This window comes from Lycium ferocissimum, chromosome 1, assembly GCF_029784015.1.
Source record: "Lycium ferocissimum isolate CSIRO_LF1 chromosome 1, AGI_CSIRO_Lferr_CH_V1, whole genome shotgun sequence".
In the NCBI taxonomy this organism is placed as follows: domain Eukaryota; kingdom Viridiplantae; phylum Streptophyta; class Magnoliopsida; order Solanales; family Solanaceae; genus Lycium; species Lycium ferocissimum.
In genome coordinates, this window is record NC_081342.1 from 4,045,251 (window position 1) to 4,064,295 (window position 19,045).

Sequence of the window (19,045 nt, forward strand, 5' to 3'; positions counted from 1 at the left end):
TAATTAGGTGGGATCAGAAGTTTTGTATTGACTTAATTGCAGATTCGAACTACTGATATCCTTTGCAGGCAGAGGTGAATCTAGGATTAATTCTAAAACATGGATTCACCACTTAAAAAAAAAAAAAAAGATAAATGTATTACTCCCTCCGTTCGCTTTTACTTGTCCACTATTCCCTTTATAGATTTTCATTTTTACTTGTCAATTTTCACATATCAAGAAGAGACAAAAAAAAAAAACTTGTTTTACCCCTAGCATTTATTACTCAATTCAAATAATTTTCCCAACTCCAATACAATTATACATCATTTAATAGGGGTTTTGTGGTAAAATACCTATCTTAATCATTGTTTCTTAAATAGCGTGAAAAGTCAAAACGTGACAAGTAAAAGTGAACGGAGGGAGTAAGTGAGAATTGATCCCTAGTCCTCCAAGTATATAACTCAACCTGCAACCAAGTCACACATTTAAATTTTCAGAACATGTGTTCCAAAGAGCATAGCTTAATATTATATCAATTTTTACCTACTTTCACCTAGGCATCATGTTCACGTGACTCAAAATGACTACATAAAATCGACCCTGGTTGCGGGGTAAACCACCGCTTCTCGGTGGTCCAACTTGAAAACCAAACAATTTAGAGTGAGATTACCTAGACCGCACAGGTCGGAATTTGTTTCCAAACCAATGTCCAATTTGTGATAATCTCTGTACACCAAACTTCCTAATTCCAAAACTACAACAGCATCAATGTTTTTTGGTAGCTCACCCATATGGCTACATATATATAAATCTCTCTACATATATATTCACATTTTCCTTCAATATTACTACACTTAGTCTTCTTTCAAAAGTGACACTTTAATATATCTTTAAAATTATCCCCATTCACAGAGTTAAACATAATCCACTCATGTCACTAGACTTGAACCATACATAAATTGGATTCATTTTCAATACCTCTTTCACCAGTAGCATTTTGGTTATAGCTAAAGCCAAACTTAGCCAATTAACCCTAGTCATTGATTGTTCTACTACTCCTCCTATACAAAACCTTAAAACACTCGATGGACCATTAAGGGATATGAAATAGATTAGATTTTCTCCATTTTAAACTAGAAATCTTGAGTTCGTGCCATGTGGATGATACATAGTATTATAGTGCTGATAAAAAATTAATGACTAGATTATAAAAGAAGTGTCATTTTATCACATTGTTTATAAGTCAATTAAAAACTGATTTGATAACCTACAAAACCTGATACTATATCACATGTCACAATAAGTTGAACAGCAGAACTATAGTGTCGTATAAAAATCGTATATATACACTGTTACTTTATATTTCCTCCGTCTCATAATAAGTGTCACCTTAGCCAATAAATTTTATCTCATAATAAATGTCACCTGTGAAACTAAGACATAAAAATTGACTAATTTTTTCTAATTCTATCTTTAGATAAAAACTGACAAGTTAAAGTAGCATTTAAATGGTAATTGAAGAAATCATATAGTAATCGATGATATTGTTGGATTCTTAATATCAAAAGAATTACTAGTACATGCTCTAATTAAAAGAAAATATAATTTAAATCATATTTCTGATAGCACAAGCGATTATTACTGGAGAAGCCGAGCTTAATAACGGTAGAGTGTGAAATTCAACTTGTAGTCCTGCAGCTGGCAGCCTTTGACTAGAAAATTTCAAAGAAGTAAACATATTTTGAATTATCCTCTCTCTCCCCCACCCCAACCCCAAGTTGATAAGTTAAAGTTCATTTATATTTCATTCATACACTTGTCAGCTTGTTATAGCTTTTTGTAAGCGTCACAAGAAAGGTGCGTCAACTGCAAATCCTTTCTTTCTATTGTTTTTTATTATTATTATTATATTTTTCTTTTTCTTTCTTTAGGGGTTTAAAATTACCGAACCGCGAGTTTTCTTTTTTGTTTTCCGCTGAGTGTCTGATACCCGCTTTAGTTAGAAGCGGATCCAAAATTTGATCTTTATGTGTTTAACTTTTAAGATTGTTAGCATTGAACCTATATAATTCTAAAATCATGAGTTTGCTATTTATTGCAATATTAGTAATTTTTCCAATATAAATTTATACTCCGCATCAAAAATACTGACTTCGGATGAATCGATATTATAAGGCTGCATCCACAACAACTGACTAATCCAGATTTTGTGCCAAGTAAGCTCAATTAAAAGGAAAAATACACTCTATTAGATTATTATTTTTCAATTATTTCAAAGACCTCTTCCCATATTTTGATCCATACCCCGTAGAGGGTCTATGAATTATCCCCTTTTTTCATTCTCAATTAGGATCGAACCCGAAACCTCTTATTAAGGCTAAAAATTTCTATCCACCCACCACGATCCTCGATTTGTGATAAATAGGGGAAAAGTTGACAGATATAACACGCTGGGTTCACACGCTGCTTTAAATGCTTATAGAAAAGCCTCAAACAATAAAAATCACTCAACTGGCTATTCAAGTTTGGCTTCTTAATTAAAGTTGACTATGAGCTATGTACAGAGAGTATGGGGATAGCATTAATTGATTGGGAATATTACTTATCATTTTGCAGTTGGGAGTAGGAAGATGGAATGGTAATAAATTGTGCTACACTTTGGTGAGGCCCGAAACCTAAAACGATAAGACTTCATGGATTATCTAGTTTTTGTTTGGAAAGGTAGAGAAGAAATTAAGATCCACACGGAATCTTTTTCTTTTTTGGGTAAGAATTTACTATTCATTTGTTATAGTATTCTTATATCATTATTTATTATTTATCATGTATGTTAAGGAAGACCATTGCATATATATTTGTCAAGTAAGACCGGAGAGGAGTCCGGAACCAAAGTGACCCAAAAAAAAAAAAAATTGAACCAAAATACCCCAACAAAAAAAAAGATTACAAAAATATTTTTAATAAGCAAGATTAAAGACTTAACCGTAACGGCCTTATTAGCCGCTTTTAGCGCAAGATTTTATCGCTAAAGGAATTTTTTTCTCACCTATAACAGAAAATCGCGTTATAGTGACCTAAACATAAATCCCGTGGGGTTCTACCACTGGTCCCTCCAGTGGCAAAAAAAATTGAAAAACGCCATTGGAGGCGATACCAAGGTGGTCCCCACATTCAAAAACATCGTTTTCTATTAAATTTCATTTAGAAAGTTTAGATTCTCGGTATATTCAAGTCAAGGAGCAAGATTCTAAGCCCGAATTTTGGGAAAAAGTGGCGTACAACTCGATTAAAATAACTCTATAAAAAATCTTCGATTAAGGTTTTCTACTATGAACTTTTGTTATTATTTTATTATATAGATTATATTCTAAGCATGTTTAACATTTAATCCTTGCTATTTTTCAAAAAAAAAAAATCAATTTTTTTGTTTGTTCTTGTTAGGACTGGGCAGTGTCTTTTGCCACTATTCCGATTTTTTTTTTTTGTTTAATTCATTATTTGTTAAATGTTTAAGAATTGTTAATTTGTTAAATGCTTATGAATTGTTAATTTGTTATATGTTTATGAGTTGTTAATTTTTTAATTGTTTATGAATTGTTAATGAATTATTATTTTGTTAATTGATTATTTGTTAAATATTGATTATGAATTAATTAGTTGTTAAATATTGTTTATGAATTGAAAGAAGTTGATGGGTAATGAATTATTATTTTGTTAACACTTTGTTTGGAAGATTGTCATGTATTGTTTCATAATGTATCGTATTGTATAGGACCAAATCAGTGGTTATATAAAATAGGACCTTTCGTCGTTACATAACGATGGATTTAACGATACAATACAATAAAATTAAAGTAACAATCAAAACAAACATTGTATTTAAACTAACAACATAATACAATACAATAGGTAACAACCATCCAAACAAGTTGTAAATAATTATGAATTGTTAATCTATATTATTTTAAAAGCATGAATATATATGTTAAATAAAAAAAGATTATCTAAAAAAGAATAGTTAAAGTTCTTTTTTTCATAAATACATAAGTTAACGAAAAAAAAATGTAAAGTTTGTAGGAAAATATGTGGTCGACGAATATACTCTTTTAGTCTAATTTTATCGTAATTGTGTTGGTTATTTGGTCAATTAAAAATATATCACATATTCAAAATAGAGTTCTAAAAAAATACTACTGCTGAATTTCGATTCCCAAACTAATTAACTTAAAAAAATTTGCCATCACATAATTCAAAAGTAATTAACTTAAAAGTCTTTGCCATCACATATGTGTCCTTACTATCACATATTAAATTTACTGCATATCCCATGTTAATTATTCACAAGATATAATACTACATAATTCACATATTCGCTACAAATTATTAATTAGTTAATATAATTTATCTTTCATTTCAAGAATAATGACTAATTTAATTTTACGTAGATCGACTCTTTCATGGATCCGAATGTTCCCCCGGGCTCGATGATCACCCGGCCCGTCGATAGCATTGTCTTTGCAAGGAAATCATAGGTCGAGTTACATGGGCTACGGGCAGACTATGGGATATCTACTAGGCTCCGCCCCCGTAGGCCAGTAAAGCACGGACTCTTTTACGCGAGCACCCCCCACGCCCTCGCGCCTTGGGAGATATTGTTTCGCGCATCTACCGTTGCGTGTCCGTAGCTCGGCACAACATGATCGGGCGCTCATCACGGCCATGGTTGAGCGGTGGGCCACGGACACGTACCTTCCATCTTCGGTGACCGGTAAGGCCACGATTACACTTCGTGACGTGGAGGTTCTCTTTGGATTGCGGGTAGACGGGAGAGCCACTATACACTCGCACGGCCTCCTCCGGTCGACGCGGGCGACAAAAGTCGACTAGGCTCACCCACTCGTGCCGATGCCGCGGCCCGTGTTGGGACGCAGTCGGGTTCCCGCCCAGCGCACTCGCACATATTGGAGGAGGGTCCGGATCCGGTCGGACTCGCACACCGCAGACGATGTTAATCGCCATGCCCGTTTGTACCGCTTTTTATTATATTTTGGGGCATCTTGTTCCAAACTCGACGGTGCCTTTGTCGGGGTTTACGTTAGTAGGTTTTCTTGGAGCATACGGACCGCAGAGACTACTCGGGGGCGGTGCTGTTTTGGCGTATTCTGCATGCCTATGTCGACCATTTATTGGTGTTGTCGAGAGATGTGTGGATTTTTTTCTCTCCGGTAATATTTTTAAGTGTGCGTTCCTTTAACGTAGACAAACTTTCTGAAACGACGATTTAAAAATCGTATTTTGTAATATCGCTTACGCTACGGGCGTAGAGCAGGATGCGCCTTTTCACTCGCACCTAGGCATCACCTCGAGATTGACATGCCTTATGCGAGGAGGCGGACAACGAGTTTTGACCGGGATGTGGATACGCGCACGCATTCTTCCATTCCAGGGACCGACTGATCACATGACGTACGACGCGGTAAAACTATTTAACTTTACATTATTAATTTAATTAAACGTCTTTTCTACTTGGTGAAATGTTATGCAGATAATTATACGGACGTCGTTTTGCTATATTAGATGGTTTTGTCGGCTTCACAGGGGTGTCGTGGGGTTTGGAGGTCGCGATGTCCATTGATACACACGGACATCGTAGAGGACCACATGCCCGAAGATGTCTTACTATTGGGCACATACACGAGCATACCCCCCGACGTCCTTCATGAGCTCGACACTACCGCGGGGACGACGCCGTCGATGATGATTTTCTAGCTTTCATGGATGTCCGGCCTCCACCGTTGGGAGAACAAAGTCGGGCACTTTAGCGCGTGGTCGGCCATTTGACTCCTATCGAGGATTACACGCGCCGGTATCATCGTATCACACGCCGATCGGATCGGCAACCCAGCCTTGCATCCCCCTGGTGACGTAGGATACCCCGCACTCGCGGGGGCGACGAGGCATTGGTAAGTTTATCGTATTTAGATTTATTTAATTGCATTAATTGTTACGTTTTAAAAAATAACTTTTTTTTTTTTTTACTGTTGAACACAAATGCAGCTGGTGGCCGTACAGCGTTTACGCATCTTGGGGTTAGAGCATATGCCTTACCCTGGGCTTGCGGGGCTTGCGTCGGAGATGGTACGGATATCCGAGGATGGTATCCGGCAGGCAGGAGAGATTAGGCGCATGGAGAGGAGCCCTGTTCCTCGAGGTCGAGTACCAGGCCGCCAGAGGAGGACCGAGTGCTCCCGTATGGGAGGCCGTCGGGCAGAGGACGCCGTGCCGCCGGGAGGACGCCATGCACGCAGGAAGCGTGCCGCCGCCAGAGGACCCGGTGGTGGAGGAAACCATCCGGTTGACGAGGCCGATCCCATTCCGCAGGGCGTTCCCCGATCTAGTCCATCCGCAGCTGCTCTGTGCCCGTGGCGCACACCGGGGACTCACCTACGTTACGCCGACGCTCTTACTTGCCGAGACGCCCGAGTCTTCATCATAGCCGAGCGTAATGCATACACGGAGTGAGCGTGATAACGTTGATCGGGCGGCGTTACGCGCTTCATTAGCCGAATGTCGCCGCGAGGAATTTCAGAGGATTTTCGTGATTCTTGACTTCGATGAGTTTTTGATCCCGGTTAGTATTTAAAATACTTATTTGTTCATTTAAATTATTTATTTTAAATATATATGTTACTCATTATTTAGTAATATTTTATATTTTAGGATTCGGGGCCGCCGCGGGTCCACCGTAGCCACCCACTCGTGCGTTTTCTCCGGGTCCGCCGAGCTGCCAGTTGTCTTCCCATGTGACTGTCGAGCCACAAGTAAGCTTTTTATTAAAATTTATTTTATTCAATATAAGGTCAATATTTAATATACATATTTGATTATTTAAAGTACTTATTTTAAATATGTATGTTACTTATTATTTCGTTTTTTTCATATTTTAGGATTCAGCGCCAGTGGGTCCACAAGAGTGACCCATTCAGGAGCATTCTCATCAGCCTGCCGAGACAGAGGTGTCTTCTCATGAGACTACCGAGGTGCATGTAAGATTTTTACTTAAAATTAATTTTATTCAATATAAAGTAAATATTTATTTAATTTTTATAACCTTTACCTTGACTTTGAACAGCATCTCGTCCAGGAGACTACCTCATATTCACCACCAGACCCATCTCAGGAGCCTACAAACCCATCTCAGGAGCCTACTCAGGCGCCCGTTGACACACAGGTTTGATTATTCAACAAACGTTAATGTATTCAATATAAATAAGAAATGGTATTAATATTTATATACTTTTCAGGTTCATCCTTCGGCGCTTGCGGTGGCGACTCCTAACGAGGAAGAGTCCGAGTGTCCAGATCCAGGTCATGATGAGGTTCTGTCCGTGCTAGCGGGACCGGCATCCCGAAAGAACAAGCACACATTCTAGTCAGGCGGGCGCACGGCCGTGGAAGATGAAATGATCATGACTGAGCGCCCGGTTAGGTAAGAGAGAGGGACGATGGCAAGGGCGGTGGGGATGGTATGAGCCTTAGGCCTAGGGATAGTCTCCGGCATACTACATGTGGGACCCATCCTTGATAGTGTATATACATTAGTGTTGTACATTTTTATCGTAAATATTATATATATTTTTTGCATATTTATAAATATTATCTTAGTCTTTATTATTGTTTATAGTTTCACATCCTAAATTGATAATAAAAAAAACGTAACACATTCGAAATAAAGTTAAGCATTAATTTAAAAATAAGAGACTATAAGTCTTCAAACGAAAAAGGACTTCGAGCACTTTTCAACCACTAAAACGACAATCCAAAGTTTTGCGTATTCTTGATGTATTGAGCCTATCTTATTAATTGTACAAATATAAGTAGGGTTTTATATAAAATATTGAAGTTCCGGAGTCTCAAAGCATGATTAATATACGGCTAAACTATGTAAAAAGGAGTGAAAATGTAATAAGCGGCTGTTTTTGGAAAATGGTGGTGTCCTATAGCGCAGTATTTTACTGCGCTATAGGTAAGAGAAAAATTCCTTTAGCGCATTAAAATACTGCGCTAAAGCACTTAACGGGGCTATTACGGTTAAGTGCTTTAGCGCAGTATTTTACTGCGCTAAAGGTACTTTTGTAACCTTTTTTTTTGTTGGGTATTTTGGTTCAAAATGTTTTTTTTTGGGGTCACTTTGGTTCCGGACTCGACCGGAGAATACTATGTGAGTTTCTTGGCAGCTTCAAGAAAGTTCTAGAGGTTTTCGTTTCTTTTCCAATAATGGTAAAAAAAAAATAAAAAAAAATACACCTAGGCTATCACTTTTTCGCAAGTTTCACACCTCAACGACAATTTTTATTTTTTACTCGAATACATTACTATCTACAACATTAAAACACACAATTTAATTGATGGTGATAGTTAAATAAAAAAGGAATAGCTGATAGTTGGCTCAATCAGCTTTGAGGCTTGCGTTTAATCATAGATGCGTGATAGTTCATGCAAGAAAAGAACATCACGGATGTTACAGGTAATAAATAACAAGCAATTACGGTGTGTAAAGCTACGCTAAAAATGATAATTCATATGTGTTTTTGACAAATTATTATTTCCAAAAAGTACAAACTCATCCTTTTTGTAGCGATGATATTATTTTGTCTTCTTATTATTACTGTCAAATTTACAATCTATACAGCGTTCTTAATTTCTCGTCCATTTTAACAAGGTTTTTGAGGTTTTATATCCATCTTTGGTCAATCGTCATGAGTTATGCATTTAATTTGTCTAATGATTTACATATTTTAATACTTTACTAATGAATATGCATCATGAATATTAGTAAGCGAAATTATTTTTATCTATTTTTAATATTTGTCATAGTATGACTTAGCTGGTTGAGGTCTTGAGGACCAGTATACGATACTAGCTAGTTATTAAGTTATAGATTTTTGTTTTCTTTAAATTTATTTCATATATACTAGTAAGGTGTAGGAAGTAATATGGACTCCTTAGGCTATTTTTTCGATTTTAGGGATAATTGCCATTCTTTGAAACTAACGAGGTAGTTTAAATGTTTTTATACTCCATTAACAACTCAATTGCTTACAATTTGAAGTCAAATTGATAAACTAATTTGTCGGAGATTCTGAAACTGCCAAAGTCAATAGCCCGTAAATTTGATATAGATCATACGACTTTCGAGGACTTGGAAAAATATATAAATATGTTCTAAAATTAAAGTTAGTAAACCTAGCACTTCACCGCCACCAAAATTTTGGACATTTTCAGTTTACACTACATTTTCTTGTATCATTGTTTAGATGACAATATTTTGCTCACTCCATCTTCAGAAAAAGGCTACCTAACCAACTATCCTTAAATAAGAAGGTATTGAAAATAATGCATGTTTTGATAACCCTAAGATCATTAAATTTACAACCTTTTAATATGGCATGGAAAGTTTCATTGCATAAGAGTTGTCCGTGGATACCAACTGTAAATAAGAAGATTATTGAGATTTTATAGCATTAGACCATATGCACGAGTGTCTTCAAAATAACTATCTCTCTACGAAAAAGAAAAAAACATTAGCTATGGAATTCGTTTCAAATATGTCACTAAATAGTCCATAGTTAAAAGGATTTTTTGATAATTTATCTTTAATTTGTTGTTAAATAGGATTAACGATAAATTATAGCGATAAAAATTGTTAGTCGCTGATTTTTTTTTTTTTTTGGAAGCATATACAAAATGTAACTTTTCACACAACACTTTCTAGATGAAAGACTTGCTTAGACTTTTGTAAAACATGTGATTGGAAAAGCCTTAAAAGAGTACTCCCTTCCTTCCATAATAATTGATTTTTTGGGGTGTGACTCACCCATTAAGAAATACAATTAATGACCTTAACTCAATGGTCATTTGACTAAACTATTCTACGGCTTTTCCTAAACTTTTCTTAGGGCCTATTTGGAAAGTCACCCAGTTAATTGAAATTGGATATAATTACACAGTTTGGCCTGTTTGTTTGATCAAGTAATTACGATTAGGTAGGAATTGAGTGTAATTGAGAGGTTGTAATTACTAATTAAACTAATTAAATACTCCTTCCGGATCAAATAGAGTGTCCACTTAGCCTTTTTTTCTTAGGTCAAAAAGAGTGTCCACTTATCAAATCAATAAAGAATTAACCTTATCTTTTCAGATTTTCCCCTATTAAGTGTTATGTGATCAAATCTCAATAGTTATTAAATTAGGAGTAATTTAGTCAAATAACCTATTTTTATCTAGGTTTTAGTATTTTCATAATGGGTGCGCAAATGACTAAATGAACACTCTTTTTTATCCGAAGGGATTATACACAAATTTCCTTTGGGCCCGAAAAAGAAAAGAAAAGAAAGAGCACAATATTGCGGGGCCACAAAATTTACTTACAGGTTTTGACACAAGTATCCATCCCTCTCCGTGTGCACAAGTAGGTAACTAGTGACACACTTGCACTCGTTATTTATTACATGTATCCTTGGCCAATTTGTTACACAGCCCATTTCTAAATATAATTAGACTTACATTTGATGGTCATATATGCTCCTCTGTCCCATAATGTGGCAAATTTTCATTAGGTTCATATTGTGATAGGGAACTCTAGAAATAAATGAGAAATTAATTTTTTTTTTTTTTTTTTACAAAATTCTATCCTAAACTACTTAGGCGTAGATTTCCTATTTCACAAAGGTCCTTCCATCTTTTATCGGTCCTCCTATCTTCTATCTTCTTCCACTCTAATATAGACATGTTCTGTCTATCCTAAAATTAAATTAAAAAAAAAGGGAGGGGGTGGGGGGGAAAGAATACCTAGGATAAGTCATATTTGATTGTGATATTAACTTGTTTTGCCAAGCATTCATTATTGGATCTGGAAATAGGCAGTCATCCAGGACTAATTAGTTTTATTTAAGCTAGAAAAATGGGTGGCTTGATCATGTTGTTGCAAATTAAATCACGATAGTGTAACATCACGAAGTTCAACATAGTCAATATGTGAATGCATATATTACTTTCACAAGGCAAAAACAGCAAGGAAATTAATATCATCTCCTTAGCTAAAGCAACCTTTACCTACTGCTAGCATTAATAAACTAATTGATTTACAACTAATTTTTTAAGAAATTTGTTCAAATTGATAAGTCATATACCGCACAGATTGTAGTGATTGAGCAGACAGGTACTTGTTCCCTATGCCTATGAGTTAATTAATTGCAGATCAGCTGAAATTTCTATTTCAGTTTCACACTCAATTTATAAGTTATAACCAAAAAATGTGCTTCTTGTACCTTTTTTCCCCGGATTGATCAACACGACGAATCGTGCCATCATAACGAAATAGAACTAGTCTTCCTTAGCTTGATCGACTACAAGCCTTAGTGGTGTATGAAGAACTTTTTGTAAGCAGTATCGACATTTAAAAAATAAATACATAATAGATCACACTAACAAGATCATCTTTTTCATGGAAAAAACAAGTACATTACTATAACTCCATTTTGTGGACGTTGTTCGATTAATGGGCCTTTCTTCCAAGTTAGATAAACTTTGAGATGTTGAGGTTGGTGTGCAGAGACACCTACTTCTGGAGGTTTTGCAGTGAGCGATCTAAAAGAGTATATGAAGCAAAAAAGAGCAAATTATACTTAAAATGGTTCTCATGTCTTGAATATTCAAGACGAATATACCTCTATCATAGGTCTCACCTTATGAATTCCTTCCATACATACCACACAAAAACATAATTACATATGCTAATTGGTAAAGAGAAAATCAAGAAAATTCACTACAACATATTAAGCCTTAAAGCACACCAGATAAGTGTAGCCTAAACTATCAGAAAACATGGCATTTTGATTGAAGGGCACACTTTTTGACTTAAGGCAATTCTCTTCAACCAGATATTCCTGCAACAAGAGATCTAGATGATCTAGATTGGCGTTCGATAAGTAACAAGACTCTAGCAGCTTTTCTTTGTAGATGTCCGTCTTCATAAATTCTACCTCCTGTTAAACGAGCGAGATGTAGCCTAGCTGTTAGCCCATACAAATCCACCATTTCCCTTGACATAAACACTTTCTCCAGGAGTCCTAAAGTTTCTCCCTTTAAAGCTTCTGATCCCCAGTTTAGAACTTCTATTATTGGTGAAATCGCATCATCCTTGTGCAGCACATTGGCTCCTCTATGAGGCGAATCTTCACGAACCAAAGTTGAGAGTGCTTGAATCGCCTCATAAGACGTGGCATGTATCTTTTCTCTTAAGAGTTTAACCAAATCAGGCAATGCATTTGCCTCCAATAGACAAAATGTTTTGCTCACGCTGCATGCGCCCCCATGTGCAGGACATATAGGGGCACGTGCTCGGCCAATAAAGAAACAAGAAGCTTTCCTGGATAATGCACTGAGTTCATGACTTCGCATTGATAGATCCGTCAATAGTGCAGCTGCTCTTGCTTGTGCAGTTATTGAATCAGCTTTGAGAAAATTTACCAGTATAGGATATGCTCCAAGTTCAACCACGTTGCGTTGGGACTCGAGATTTGTTGGATCTGTGAACCTGAAGAAGGCACTAAGAGCATTTTCCTTAGCTTCCATGGTTCCAGATTTTAAGATGTTAATGATTGCCTTTAGTCCACCTAATTCTATGAGTTTCTCTCTGAGTGAAGTTTCTGATTTAGGAAGGTTAGCTAGTAAACCGGCTGCAGCCATTTGCACATCACCTTTGTTGTCATTCTCAAGAAACCCAACTAAAGCCTCCAGCCTTCTTGGCTTAAGAAGATACTCAACCACACCTTCTGGCTCGTGCTGTGAGAAGAGGAAAAGAAGATTTATTGCTGATTCTCTTATTTCCTGGTTCGGATCATCAAGAAGGGGTAAGACCACTGAAACACCTCCAGCAGAGAGAACTGCTGATTTGATAAGATCAGCTTGAGATTGACAGATTCCTAACAATGCACGTAAAGCATGCCTACGAACAATGTCCGAGGATGTGAGATTCTGTTGAAAAGCTAGCAAGTACGCGATTACTGGCTCTAGTACAAGTTGGTTTCCGGTTTCATCAATCAAGAACTTAACTCCATCACCATTGCCAGAAAGATTAGCGAGAATTTCACAGCACTTAGCAATGATAACTGAACGTACATGGGATGAAATCATTAGCTTTAATACGATAGAAACCCCTCCAGCCGCAGCTATAAGTATCTTATTGTCATAAAAACTTGATAGCTTCACAAGTGCAGATAATGATAGTTCTTTTGATTCAATACTTCCAGATGTCATCTCAAGAAGAGGAGGGATAACCGCTTTCTCCCCGAGGAGCTTCATATCTTCATCCCTGAGTTCCAAACTCAGAATTGCTCTAACAATTGACATTCTTGAAGATGCTGATCCTGAAAATATTGAATGATATAACTAAACCTAGAACTCAAACAAGAAATAACTCAAATGCTTCAATTACACACTACCAACATAACAATATATCTATTCGTTGTGTGCATGAAGGTAAAGGGTTTCAAGTATGTGCTTGACGGACTCCTTTCCCGTACCTTTGCATTTTAGCAGAACTATTTGTGTTTTGAGACCTAAATCCCAGAAAGACACTGGAATTCTATCAAATATGCCAGATTCATCAAATGAATCAGCGCGAGTGTTTGCCAACTCTCATACAGTAAGCACAAGTTTATGCATTGGTGATTATATGTAAGAAAATTCTCTCATTGTGCCTCAATTACTTGAAAGGCATCCGGTTTCTGTTTATACATTTCATTTGGCGTCTCTTACTTTTTACCCTTTTCTAGGATATTTTGTATATGGTCAGAGGACTGACATCTCTTTTAAGAATATATCATGAAAAGCAATAGAAGAACCAAAAAGCAATCATTTGGTTAAGTCGAAAAAAAAATTAACAACGCATGTATATACATAGGCTGATAAAAGAATTCAATATAGAAGAATGGGTTAATGTATCAAGATTTATCAAGATGACTACAGTCTGACCTCTATAACAACATTTCACTATAACAGCCGTGTTTCTTGTGGAACTGATCTTTTATGTTATGTTATATTATATATTCTCTATAACAACATTTCATTGTAGTAGCCAAAAAATATCAATTAACAAACGATGTTGTTAGAGAGAGGTTTGACTGTATCTATATCATGTGCAACTGTAACATATAAGAATGTTGCAGCTAGGCTTACCATTGTGCAGCCTATCGATAAGTGGTCCATACCATCCCTCTCGAGCAGCCTTAACAATGTTCTCCTCTTCCTCATCACAAAGCTTAGCCAGGATTCCTTCTGCTTTCTCAGCTGATGGACTGATCTGACTTTTGAGAAAGGAGACGAGAAGCAAGATTGAGTTGGACTGCTGCAAAAACTTCTGACAATAAGGCAAATTCCAACCAGGCTGATCTTGGAGAACCTCATATATCAGCTCAATTGCAGCGGTTGAAATGGTATAGTCTTTTCCAAAGCATGCTACAACATTTTCAAGCCCCTGGTTCTCAACAAATACGTCCTGTAAATTATATGGAAAAACAGTTTGTTTAGAAATAAATCAAATCAGGATTTTGCATGTCTAAAAAGACTTGGATGCATATTTGCTCATATTGCCTGATCCTAGGCCTGGGCATAGTCAGAGCTAGGTTACCGGTGGGGGATTCATCCGAATCTCCTTCATCGGAAAATCACACTACATACATGGTTAAAATTAACTTTTTTATGTATATATAGTAGATGTTGAATCTCCTTGGCTTCTTCATATGTTTGTTTCTTTATATTTTGAATCCCGTACTGAAAACCTAGTTCCGCCACTGGCCCCGGGCTTAATGAAAGAGGCATATTCATGAAAACTAGAAAGATATTGTAGTTCTTTTTTTTTTTTTTTTTTTTTTGGGACACGTGACTCAAATACTTAAACAACTTTGAGAAAACAAGATTCTAACGATATATAAGTTCTACATAGTTCTACATCATTAAGTCAATAACATTTAACTCATGTTAGCCCAATATCAGATGGACATGAAATGATCTACATGATAAGCCAAATATTATCCCACCCCTTGGCGTCCTGATCTTGACTATCCTGGTGTCATATACTTGAAACAACTAAGCATGGAAAATAAGACCAAGCATATATTAGTAACAACAAGCAACAACGAAGGCACGACACAATGTGTAAACTAATTAACAGTTCTGGAGTGGAAACAGTAAAATGAGAAAATAAACGAAATGCACACTGTTCATTTCTTCGGATAGAATACTAAAGTCCAGTATGAAATATACATTTGATACAGCTATAGGATTCTAGGTGAAAGTAGAATTACTTGAATAAGTAAATTCAGGAGTAAGCAATTTCTGAGTATCTACACTAATTACTTTCACATTTACTTGTTTCATACTTAAAAGAAGTCCACTCACCTTGTTTCTAGCATGCCCTTCTACAACATCCTTCAACGTAATCATCACTTTACCTTGCAGATATCCGCTATGTAAGCTGCCAAGCTTGGAGGTGACAATTTCAGTGAGTCCCCCAATTGTCACCCATTCTTTATTTATCGAATTTACTTTCATAAGTTCTTGCATTTGTGCAAGAGCTTCCTCAATTAATGTATCCATTTCAGAAAGCAATTTCCCCTTGCAAGCTCTAATTATGATGCAATAATTGAGCTCTTTCCACTCCTGGATTAACTGTCTTAATTGGAGATTTGGCCTGAACGATAAATCCTGCAGCTCTTCGCCTGTCTCGGGATCCGTTTTCTCCCCCGAATCGAACCAAGCTTGGAGAGAAGCTCTCTCACAGGCAGTACCGGTGCAAAGGCTAACAGGATCTACCATTATAGTTCCGGTTATACAACAAATAAAAGCTTTAAATGGCTGAATGTATTCTTCTCTAGGGTCGTATCCCTCGATAATACTAACCCTCTGAAAATATTGACTTCTGACTTCCTCATAATCTCTTGCAGCATCCGCTCGTGAGAGCAGCTCAATAACTTGATTCAGAAACAAGACTTCAGCTCTCTCTTTCCGGTAAGCAGCATCTTCTTTCTCTTTTTTGAAATTGTTTAGCTCTTTCAGTATCTCTGCAGGCTCCTCTGGGACACCAGCAGCCCTTGCTATTTCCTTGAGGATATTGTTAGCAAATTCCTGGTCGTGTATCTGATCCGATAGACCTTGGTTTAACTTGTTAACAATTTGGAGGCGAGACTGAGATGCCTCGAAGTTGGCTCTTTGCATCTCATTCTGCAGCCTATTTACCTCTTCTGAAATCCCCGACAAGACTTCAATGTTGACAAGGGAAAGTGCGGCTAAAGATTTTCCAATATCCCTAGTGACTTCCTGTACCTCCTTGACAATGTTCCTACACCTGACCAGTAAGTAAAAACGGGCTCGGTTTTTGTACTTCTCAACCAAGTTATTAGCCTTCTTTAAATCAGCTTCAAGGGATTCCAAAGCTTGCCTTGCAGCCGGGGAATCGTTTAACTTCTGTAGCTGTAATTCTTTCAAGACAGGCTCAATGTCCAAGAGATAGTTCCCAAGAACCTTAAAACTCTCCTTCTCAAATAATACATCATTGGCAGCAAGAGCTGTTTTCATTACTTGACTACTAATCACAGCCAAAATAGTCCCTATTGGAACTAACTCCGCCATTACAATAAAACTATCAAATTTTAATGGAACTTGTTCTCCACTTCTCCTGCCTTGATCACTAATCTGTAAAAGCTAAGCAAGTTATTTTTCAATCAACATATTGTCTCTACTCCAATCTATTCGCTATTTCAGATTTCGACAAATTCTTGGAAGACTGAATTCTATGCTCAGCCTAATTAAGCAGTTTTCCCTAACTGAGATTCAACATAAACCAACAAAGATGTCTGGAGGTGAATATTCTAGCCGTTTGTCCATAGATTTTATTTTAAAAAATTGAAATAATTTTTGGAGATTATTTCAAATAAGTGTTTGTTTATCAAATTGGCCCGTTATTTCAACTTCAAACTTGAAATATGGAATTTGAAGTTTGAAAAACAGCTTTTAGTAGTTTTTAAAGTTTTCACTCACGAAACTTCAACTATGTTTTCATGTCCAAACACTACTTCAACTTCAAATATTACTTTTTCTTTTTTTCAAATATCAACCAATTCATGTCCGAACGCCAACTATTCCTCATGAAAGTTTGAGAGTTGAATATAAGAAAGAAGAGAAGGAGTTTGAGAGTCGAATATGAGAAAGAAGAGAAGGAAGCAAAAAAGCCAATTTTTTTTGTAAAATGTGTATAAAATTCCATTATACCTGAAAAAAATGGATTTTTATTCTTTCAAGAAGAGCTAAGAGCTGAGTGATTGCAAATTATACACTTTGAAGATGATTAATAATCTTTCAAATAAAGCTAATGAAGCAAAGCTGTAACAATTCTGTATGAAGCTAAGATGATTAATAATCTTTCAAGAATCTTGGACTCAAGCAAGTAAATACAAAAACAAGAGGAAATGCACCTCTTTTAATTGTTGATAGCTAGAATGAAGAATCCCATTGCTGATTAAGGTATGAGTTTACCAGAAACTTATCACTTGAGCATTAAAACATTTTGCAGATCAATTTATCCTAAAGATTCTCAAAAATTCAGTGTAATAGAAGCAAGAAATAAAAGATAGAAGCAGAAGTTACCTGCCTTTTCTGCTACTCCAAGCTTCAAGGAAATTCTTATGTTGACCAGAATTTCCATTTGTTCAGAAAAGACTCATTATTTTAAGTATAATAGAAAGACCCATTGACTCATGCAAGTCAATGGTTACCATGAAAATTAGACACCAAATTAAATTATTCATCTCATTTTCTTGGAAGAAGCATGCCATAATATGTTGACAGTTTAATTTTACGACTTCAAGTTATTATAATTGAAATTGTTTCCTTGTGGATGCTTTTTCCACCGCTCTTTTTTTCTTGTCAATACAATTCTTGTAAATTAAGTATTGAGTAGAGTTCAAATTCCGACCAAAAAAAAAAAAAATCTAAATCATTTCTTTATGTTTGTTTTAAGTCTCGGAGTGTTGCTTTTATCAGATTTTGCGTGAACGCAAGATGCTTTGTGTATGAAGCTATCCTTTTCTTGCTTAGCCCCGGTGCAATGTCCAATATCGTGAAAGGTGCCCCGAACCGATCCGAACACTATCATCATTGAAAGAAAAAGGCTCAAATATGCCATCGAATTATCAAAAATGACTCATTTATGCCACTCGTCAATAGTTTGGCTCATATATGCCATTGAACTTTCGAAAATGGCTCATTTATGTCACTCATCAATATGCATTCGCCGTTACCAAAATGACTCATCCACGCCATTTTTCATTAACGCTGCTTTTACAATACCAGATATGATATGTGACCTCCAACTAGATGGTTGTGGGTGGGTCGGGTGTATGGGTCAAACCTTTTATTAATTTGGGATTTAAAATTGGGCTGATTTAATTAAATGACGTAGACCTCTAATTGGAGGCCACGTGTCATATGTGGTATTGCAAATATATAACAAAATTAAGAGGTTCAACACATAGTATATATGCATAAAAAAAGTTCTTTTGACTCCGCCACTGGTAACGGCGATGACATAAATGAGCTAAACTATTAATCAGTGGCATAAATGAACCATTTCCGATAGTTCGATGGCATAAATGAGCCAAACTATTGATGAGTGGTATAAATGAATCATTTTCGATAATTCGATGGCATATTTGAGCCTTTTCCGCTGAAAAAATCCACTGAAAACTTCCTCCTTCACCGCCCACCATGCCCTTTCATATTTAACAACTTAAAAAGTTGGAAATTTTCAAGTTCGCACTTTGATTCTTCTATATGCTAATGTGTATGGACACAGCTCTTTACACCTTTTTAGGAGTTAAAAGGGTCTTGAAAAAGGAAGAGTTAAAGTGTAACATGAGTTTTTCCACACATTTGTTACAATTCGCAAATTTTACTTTCTGGAGGCGAAGGGATAAGGACAAATATTTTGGGATGAAAAGACAAA

At 36.3% G+C, this 19,045-nt stretch overlaps 1 protein-coding gene across 2 annotated transcripts; it reads right to left on the reverse strand.

Annotated features, from left to right (window-relative positions):
* Window positions 1–11,644: 11,644 nt before the first annotated feature.
* Window positions 11,645–18,019, reverse strand: LOC132063019 (U-box domain-containing protein 24-like). 2 transcript variants are annotated; one of them, XM_059455536.1, is made up of 4 exons: window positions 17,689–18,019; window positions 15,445–16,864; window positions 14,224–14,542; window positions 11,645–13,412 (listed from the first exon to the last, which is right to left on the reverse strand). In XM_059455536.1, the coding sequence occupies exons 2-4, from the start codon at window positions 16,672–16,674 to the stop codon at window positions 11,917–11,919; spliced, it is 3,045 nt and encodes a 1,014-aa protein (XP_059311519.1). In that variant the 5' UTR covers window positions 16,675–16,864; window positions 17,689–18,019; the 3' UTR covers window positions 11,645–11,916. The 2 variants fall into 2 exon arrangements, with proteins under 2 accessions (XP_059311519.1, XP_059311471.1); XM_059455488.1 differs by having other exon boundaries at window positions 15,445–16,868.
* Window positions 18,020–19,045: the final 1,026 nt, after the last annotated feature.

Bases quoted from the DNA above. Each gene is read 5' to 3' on its own strand.
- LOC132063019 (XM_059455536.1), bottom strand. From the start codon at position 16,674: ATGGCGGAGTTAGTTCCAATAGGGACTATTTTGGCTGTGATTAGTAGT. The intron at 14,543-15,444 runs GTGAGTGGACTT...TATAATTTACAG, and splicing joins AAGGGCATGCTAGAAACAAG to GACGTATTTGTTGAGAACCA. The intron at 13,413-14,223 runs GTAAGCCTAGCT...CAATATTTTCAG, and splicing joins TATCGATAGGCTGCACAATG to GATCAGCATCTTCAAGAATG.